Source organism: Lathamus discolor, chromosome 5 (genome assembly GCF_037157495.1).
Source record: "Lathamus discolor isolate bLatDis1 chromosome 5, bLatDis1.hap1, whole genome shotgun sequence".
NCBI lineage: Eukaryota > Metazoa > Chordata > Aves > Psittaciformes > Psittacidae > Lathamus > Lathamus discolor.
Window position 1 is genome coordinate 80,017,064 of NC_088888.1, and position 9,018 is coordinate 80,026,081.

Below are 9,018 nucleotides of genomic sequence, written 5' to 3' on the forward strand. Positions count from 1 at the left end.
ACAGCTGGAGCCGGAGTTACACTGCAGAACACATAGCTGGCTTCTTTTTGCTAAACTTACAGCTGACAAGGTTGAAATAATTCTTTGAGCCAGCAAAGCTGAAAGGAAAATAGGCCACAGACACAGGAACATGGAAATCCCTGGCCCTACTTTGCTGAACTGCCAAGTCAGCTGCGTCCTGGCCCCCAGCACATCAGTCTATCAGCACACTGCTCAGAGCTGAGGCTCTTGGGGCAGGTTCCAACATGCCCCTCTATTCCTTAGCACCCTGGCCTAGGCAACAAGTTCTGCTCCAGCTGCCTTCACCAGCTCTGTAGCCAACCTCACCCCATCTTACCTGCATGAACTGAGACCCAGTGAATTGCCAAGGCTCTACTGAAAGCTAAGTGACAACCAAGTTCTTCTGCAAGTTTTGAGATAAGCTTTATTTTAAAGGAGAATTCCGCCCCCCAAACAGAGTGTTTACATTCACTGTCTCTTACTCAAGTTTAGATATTTGTGTGGCATACATTCTCATAGCCAAATGTTTCCTATTGGCTGACATCACGTTACAACCTCACACTGTGTGCAGTCACTGCACAGCTATGAACACAAGTACTGAAGTCCATGGAACACATCTTCCAGCTCAAATCCTCTTGTGCTGCCATGAGCTCAGCACGGTAACATTTCTTACTTGTTTCAGAAGACCAAAACACCGTCCTTTCCAAGATGCTTTAGAACAGATTATTACTATCTGACATCTTCCAAATTAGAGGAATTTTAAAAGTAATTCCCCTGTCTTTTCATTTAGATTGGCAAACTCAGGCTGCATTTAGGCTCCTGAACACTTACTTAAGGTCTGCGCTTTCGTCATCTTTGCTCTACTCAATGACACTACCACAGGACACAACTAGAACTGGTTTGGATCCACCCAGCACAAGTTCTATCCATGAAGAGGCTTCTGAGCACAGGTGATCTCGCCACGTACTCTGGCAGGAGGCGTACGCTTCTCTGCAAAGGTGTTTTAACAAAGGTACTCTTGCTTCTTTTCAGAAGACTTTGCTGAAATCTGTCTTTGTGAAGCTGCTTTCTCTGAGTAGATTTTCTCTGGGAAGTATTTGTCAGTCTGAGGTAAAGCTTTTAGCCTCTCTGCCTTCTGGCAATTGGTTTTCACAAATCTTAGCAGGTTAACGATAGCAGCTGGTGTAATCCCAGGGATGCGGCTGAGTGCACCAATCTGCATGTGGAAACAGGAGCAAGTTAACCAAGAACAAACCTAAACACTAGTGAAAAAAAGAGACTGTAACCTGTGGGTATTCCTTTCCCTGATTATTCGCACCCCCCACACCTCTTGGGAAGACACAGAAAGGATTTCATTGCCACTCAACCTTGCTGTGACCCAGTATCTTACCGTCTGGGGACGGTTAGAGTCCAGTATTTCCCGCACCTCCAATGAAAGTGATGCATCAATGGCAAAGTAATCTAGGTCCTCAGGCAGTCGGAGGGCTTCATCACGACGCACTTCTTCTATTTCCTGCTGTTGGTTCTCCACACACCACTCGTAAGCAGCTGTGACAGAAGATGAGGGAAACAAGATCAGATATGGATGTTTATGTGAAACAGGTCACCTGCAGGAATTCTTTGAAGCAGAATGAGCAATTCCACTGAGACTGTCAAAAGCTCCTAAGGAAGTTTCCAGCCACACAGACTAAAGAGCCTAATTCACATCACTACTTTGGAATTAATACTCTTTAATTTGTTACAGGAATTAAGATACACGGATTGGCTTTTCCTTTCATCCCAGCAAAGGACAGTCTATTTGACAGAGCAGTAAGCAGGAAAAACCCAGGAGTGGACATGAATAATTATCTCACCCCACAAAGTGAAATACACCCAGGTGGCTAGCACGGGGCTGTGGCCTAGGTAAAAGGTGCATGCTCTAACAGTGTTTAATTTCACTAAACAGTAACACGAAACACACTGGGATGGATGGATTTGCTCACCCCTTATTGAACACAACATACACAAATCCCACTAAGAGATTATAATTCTTGTACTCTACCTTCTATTTTCAATCTCTCTGCCAGCTGTCTCCATTGAGCAAGCTTTCCCAGGGGCTCTGGGACAACCCTTGCCAGAAGCTCCATGTTGGCCTCTGGATATCGAAGGACATCAAAGGCACTGTGGAGAACAGGAGTTAAGTTTTTATGGTAGGAAGGAGTTACTTGCATAAGGCAGATTTACAGCTGTTCCCAGCTAAAACTTGTAAAGATCTCAGCATAAGCCAGAACTAAAGAGCCAAGCTCACCCCCCTACTATTTCCTCTTGGTATACAAAAGAGGTGTTAAACTCTTGAAGAGGGGGCTCTTTATGAAAAATAAACAGCAAGATAGAAGGGATGAGGTAGGGGAACACAGACTGAGTTAGGTCTTAGCCATTGATTTAAAACAACAGAAAAGAGAAGGTGAGATAAAGGATGGGTAAGGGAAGAAAGGCCTCTGTGTACAAGAACAGCTACCATCTGATGGTAGCCTGAAGTCAACTGCGGCTTTAAGCTTTCAGCAAAGCAGCAACCCACTGCACAACCATGACCACTTGGTGGCACTCTCAGTAAGGACTGCAAAAACTGACAGGGCCAGTGGAGAACACCCTTGCTTTGGGAGCCTAGGTCAGCACTAGGAAATGCAGCATAGTAAAAACACCAATGTCACACTTATTCTATGGACAAATATCAGGTGTCTGTCCTCTAAAGGGGATAAAGCTGGAATCTTAGGAGTATTGATGGCTTCAGGAAGGATGGACAACTGCTGTGAAATTACAAGCCAGCTAAAGCAAGTGTAGGTCAGACCAGAAAGCTTCAGCTTTAACCCTTACCTAAGAGGCAACCTTCGACCGCTACTGATAGGAACTTCTGGTACTAACTGGGACCATTTGGATATGCTGAACTGAAGGGATTTTAGTGTTGCAATTCCATCCTCTAAAGCAGCTCTCATCTTAACTGCTTGCTCATATCGCTGCTGTGACACACACCCAGCTTCTTCAAAACCTGCAGACAGATGGCATAGGAGACAGAGATCTATGACAAGGCAGGGCCTGCTCACTGCCAGAGCCAGCACAACAAAATACCTCTGTGGGTGAGCCTTGCATCAGCATTATCAGGCCGGAGGGACATGCGGAACTCCACGCGGCTGGTGAACATCCGGTATGGCTCGCTGGTGCCCAGAGTGGTAAGGTCATCGATCAGGACACCAATGTAGCCTTCAGTGCGGCTGACAATGAAAGGGGGCTTGCCATGAACCCGTAGGCAAGCATTGATCCCAGCAATCACACCCTAGGCAGACAGAACACAAAACACAGTTACCAGTCTCTTCGTGGCTGAAGTACCAGCACACCTGCCTTCAAAGACTCAAGTGTCAAACTGTATCTTTGAATATGCAATAGCCTGTGCTAGTAATGTAGGCAGCTTCTTTCTTGTGATGTTACTAGTGTCTGAAGGGCTTCCTGGCCCCTGCTGACATGAGCAGAGAAAATTCCCATGTTTTCAATTACATGCACTGCATAGTCTCCATGCTGAAACATTTGACAGTGCTTCCAATTACTTTTATTACTGCAATCACAATAACAGCAACTGTAGATACTAAATGTAGTAATATCTGGGCAAGTTTGGAAGCGGGGTAAGCAACAAAAGTAAGAACATCTCATTAGCAGAAGATGGGCCTAGCAAGACTATGTATCAAAGACAAATGCCCAGGCAATATCCCTTTCTGAGCAGCAATCAGATTCACCCACCTGAGCTGCAGCTTCTTCATAGCCTGTGGTGCCATTTATCTGGCCTGCAAAGAAGAGGCGCTGAACAAGACGAGACTCAAGAGAAGCAGTCAGTTGGCGGGGATCTAAAAAGTCATATTGCACTCCATAGCCTATGACAAACAACAAGACAGATCTTATGGGAGGGATTTTGAAGGTTCCTTTTATTGGCAAAGGCAATGAGTGGGGCAGAATGACTCAGATTATCAACTTTCACTTATTATATAAAACCAATCAAGGAAAACCCCCTGCATTCAAGAATTCATTTTGTTTCACATTTCCTTTGTTTTGTTATGCTCTAAACATAATCTGGTTTTTATTAACTGGTAGCAAATATGACAAATAGATTTAAACCTATTCACCCCCCTCACCTGGCTGTAAGATCTTGGCTTTTTCCAAGCCTGGGATGGATCTGATCACCTGCTCCTGAAGCTCAGGTGGCAGTGTCATCGACACACCTTGGGGGTAAATGACATTGGACTCCAAGCCTTCGGGCTCCAGCCACACCTGATGTTCCCGGTTTGGGAAGCGCAGAACCTTTGATTCCAGAGATGGACAGTACCTGCAACAGTAAATAGCCATGAGTACCACCTGACATGGAGAAAAAGTAACTTGCCAGAAGCAAAGCAGAAGAAACCCACAAACTGTCAGTTTGTGCCACTAAGAGCCTTGAATGTTGCCATGCTGTCCTGGTTTCACCTGTACCCTTTGTTTTTTAACTCCTTCCTAGTAGCTGGCACAGTGCTGTGTTTTGGCTTTAGTCTACTAGCCAAAACGGTATTCCACACCACAGCATGTCATGCCTAGTATATAAACTGTGGGGAGTCACCCAGAAGGCCCAGATACCAGGCTGGGTCTTGGTTGGTGGGTGGTGAGCAATTGTATAGTGCATCACTTGTGTTTATTGTTTTTTTTACTTTCCCCTTTTAGTTTTATATTCTCTCCCCTTGTCATCTCCCTTATAGTTATTAGTATTATTATTCCTATTAGTTTTATATTATAGTTTAGTTATTGGATTGTTCTTATCTCAACCCGTGGGGTTTACATTCTTTTGATTCTCCTCCCCATCCTGCCCAGAAGAGGGGGGGTGTGTGTGTGTGAGTGAGTGGCTGCATTACTGGATGGGATTAAACAATGACACATACACACTTACCGTGGACCCCTTGTTGTCTCCCTTATATGGTTGTTCAGGTGGAGATTATCACAGATAATTTCTTGGGCTTTCAGGGTAGTGCGAGTCAGGTAACACAACAGCTGATCTTCTGGCTGAAAGAGGCCACAGCTCACTTTAATTTAACCCAGTCACAACACTGTACTCTTACTAAACAACTCTGAGGACTTCCAAGGTGGCTTTTTCATGACACTTGGCTTGCACTTCTTGGAGACATGGGCAGTGCTATCATAATGACTGTACAGACAGAACACAAGCAATCAGAGAACTTCAGTAACATGCCCGAAAGCAGACCGAGAACAGAACCTGAGAGCCCAGAATCCAAGTTCTATTCTATACACTGTATTCTGAATTGCAGGAAGGATATTCCTATTAAAGCAACATATCATATGACAGCATTCAAATTAACCACAGGACATCAGAGCTCTGAAGTAAGAGAAGTGCTGACCCTACAGTAAACAGCCAACTGAAGTAAGAGAAGTGCTGACCCTACAGTAAACAGCCAACTGAAGTAAGAGAAGTGCTGACCCTACAGTAAACAGCCAACTGAAGTTTGGTGAAGAAAATAAAACCAAAATAGAAATCTCTTAACCCCCTCCAATTAACATGGAAAACAAACCCCACCACGTAAAGTATTTCACTATTTTTTCTGAAACAGTCAATAGACTCACATTCAAATTAATAATAACGTTGCACCCCAACTCCTCAAAACCTTTCCTACACATATGAAGTACTTCAAGTGATACAACTTTCACCTCCACCCTCATTATAGTCAGTTATCGTAATTGCTATATGCTCTTGGGCAAATCAACTCTCGATACTTAATTCTGTGCCATTTAACTGCATTATGTAAGAACACCATCCATTTTCCAAGATTTTCTCTGGAAAATTTTCTTCTGCTTTCAACTTACTGTAACTATATCCACCTCTGAGCTCTGTGGATAACTGTCTTTCCCAGCCAACACTGTTAATGATCTCCAGTTTCAATATTTTAATCTTATTCTAGAGCCAGGGTAGCAAGCCAGACATCATAAATCTCCACAATATGGGTCTAATAGTGGAAGTATTTTGTAAAGCCACCCATGTAACCAGCACATGAGTACTATTACTAACAATATCATATTTTATGTGGTTCTGACTTTAGAAGTAAAGCATGTTTGGTTCTTAAGTTGATAAGTGAGAGGAAAAAGGTACTTGCTTTCAAAAGAAAACAAGCAATTTCTCCCTCTGCACTGGGAGACGTAAGACCTCCAGTACGAGCACGGCTCAGCTTCCTTTCCCAGCCATCCATTTCCCAGCTAATTCTGAGCATGACATTCCCAGAACCACTCCCCACCCGCCTCTACATGCACTTGGTGCATGCCCTCCCACCTTGATCCACACAGCCTCACTAAGGAAGCTGAACGGCACCGGAGGATTGTCAGCTGCACGTTCCTGCAGACCGCTGAAGTCAATGGTATCTTTGGCAAGTCGGGGTGGTGTTCCAGTCTTCAGCCTGCCCACAGCAAATCCCACTTTCTCCAGAGTCTGAGCCAGACCAATGGCTGGTTGGTCCCCCAGCCGCCCAGCTGGGTACGTCTCCAGTCCGATGAGGACCATACCCCTCAGGAAGGTACCGGTGGTCAGGATAACACTCCCAGCATGTACCGTGCTCCCATCCCCTGAAACAGCAAGTTTTCAGAGATACATATATTTCAGTATCAACAAAGCCCTGCTATCCTAGTGCTCTGTCTAAAACTAGACTAACAGTTAGCTGAGGGTTTATCCACCTTCTATCATGCAACAAAATCAACAGTTCAAGAATAAAAGCATCAACAGTAATAACTGCAGTAAGCAGCATTTCTTATTCCTAAGCATGCTACCCCTAAAACAGAAAACCCACTCCTGGGAAAAATCCTTATCCAGATCTTTATTTCAGAATGCCTGTTTACTAGAACAGCAAGAGGTAATAAAACACGAGATGCTATTAGTAAGATGCCACTGCCCTATAGTGGGGTGAGCAGCACGTACTGCTTACCAAGTAAAAAATGCAGCAGGTAATTCAGCATCACTAGCCTGAAGGAAATCAAACTCACGTAACCTCCCAATATCCCATCTACCCAGGTATTTTTCATAGTATTACACATACTGACCTAGTTTAGTTCACACACCCTGGCAGTGTTCAAGGCCAGGTTGGATGAAGCCTTGTGTGGGATGGTTTAGTGTGAGGTGTCCCTGCCCATGGCAGGGGGGTTGGAACTAGATGATCTTGAGGTCCTTTCCAACCCTAACTATTCTATGATTCTAAATCACCTCTATCAGCTAATTCTCTCATGGGTGAATCAGAAATATTTACCCTAAAGGCTGCTCTTAGTGTAGAGGAACTGAAGGTGCTCCCTGAGTTACTAGCACATACCGAGAACGACTCCAGTGACTTGGCACTTTCCAGGATGGTCTGGTTCTGGCTCTGTCAAGAGAAGATCCTCCACAGATGCCTCACGAACTGTCAACAGTGGTGTGTTAAGGATTTCTTTCTGTCATGAAAGGAGTTACTGCAAAAATCTAGTAAGTTATGAGACATATGGGCAGTCCCAAATCCTGCTGATTTCCAGAACATCTAGCACCTTCTTCCCCTTTCCCTTCTCACCAGTTCACTTGGCAGACATTCAGTTACTGTACTATGTACTATCCTGATCTATCAAATAGAACTTCTCACACACAGAGAAGAGTTTAAGCTCAAACAAAAAATTTTGGTCATGAAGTCTAGCCTGTATATAAAACACTAGAAAATCTTTTAAACTATGCTGCGCTCCAACAATTTACACCACATTAAAGCACCAAACAGAAAGGTATGCAGGTTTGATAAGAAAACATTAAAAACCAAAACAATCAGTGTCTGTGACATCGATATTCTGACACTTTGGCTCTCAGTAATTTATTCTAACACTCCAGCCCGCAAACACGCAGAAAAAAAGCCCCTGGAAATAAAAACGTGTGTTTTTAAACTAATCATCACTCTTGACTTTCTCTTAAATTGTCCCCACTCCCACTTAACAGTAGCTGCCATTTTTACTAGGCTACATATACAGGCATTCCTATACACAACTAAATATACACGATTAATGCATCCTTGAACAGGAAAAACTCAGGGCCCCAGACACTACAGATGCTCTCCAACCCCTCCGCCCCAAGCTGGGGCACAGCTGCAGAAGGCAACTGCCGTCGCCGTCGGAGGGCTGTGGGGCAGGGAGGAGCCGAGGGCAGGCTGCCCGTCCAGCGCACAGCGCCCGCAAGGAACGGTCTTGCCTCTGCACAGAGCAGTTTGACTTGTAAAGGTTCCTACGAGGGGCGTTCACTCCAGCCCGGCCCAGCCCAGCCCAGCCCAGCCCGGCCCAGCCCGGCCTCACCTGCATGTGCTCCTTGTAGAGGCCGCGGTCGATCTGGGCGCGGAGGCCCCACACAGCTGGGCCCTTGCAGCGGTTCAGCACTTTGTAGTGTACCCCGGAGCGGTCGCAGACCCGGCCGCACAGCCCGTCCAGGGCGTCCACCTCCCTCATGAGATGCCCCTTCCCGATGCCGCCGAAGGAGGGGTTGCAGGACATCTCCCCTGCGGACGGGACACACCGACCACGCTCACGGCCTCCGCCCGAGGCGCCCGCAACCTCCCCTCCTTGGCCGGGGACGCCCGAGGCGCCCGCGGGAAGCAGGCCCGGCCCGGCTGCCCTCGGTACCCCTTCCCCCCCGCCCACGGCTCAGCCTGGCCCCACCGACCCCCGGGCACCCCCGTGGCGGTACCGATGGTGCCGATCTTGTGCGTGAGCAGCAACGTGCGGGCCCCGCCGCGAGCAGCCGCCGCCGCCGCCTCCGTCCCGGCATGGCCGCCGCCGATCACCACCACCTCGTAGCGCGGTACCGCCGCCGCTCCGGCCTCGCCGCCCGCCCGGCGGTGCCAGGGGCGCGGGCCCGAAGGTAGCGCCAGGCGGCGCCAGCTGCCGCGCAGCAACATGGCGGCGGCGCCACAGGCCGCGAGCGGGACCGCAGCCAGCAGCGGCGGGCGGGCGGGCGAGGGCGCTCGCCGCGCC

At 47.1% G+C, this 9,018-nt stretch overlaps 1 protein-coding gene across 1 annotated transcript; it reads right to left on the minus strand.

Annotated features, from left to right (window-relative positions):
- Positions 1-398: 398 nt before the first annotated feature.
- MTO1 (mitochondrial tRNA translation optimization 1) lies at positions 399-8,988 on the minus strand. Its single transcript, XM_065681421.1, is given in 13 exon segments — positions 399-1,015; positions 1,017-1,216; positions 1,391-1,548; positions 2,042-2,160; positions 2,854-3,025; positions 3,106-3,310; positions 3,769-3,899; positions 4,158-4,348; positions 4,940-5,052; positions 6,329-6,618; positions 7,353-7,470; positions 8,344-8,543; positions 8,732-8,988. Coding segments are annotated over 13 exon segments (2,250 nt in total). The 5' UTR covers positions 8,943-8,988; the 3' UTR covers positions 399-873.
- Between the last annotated feature and the right edge of the window lie 30 nt (positions 8,989-9,018).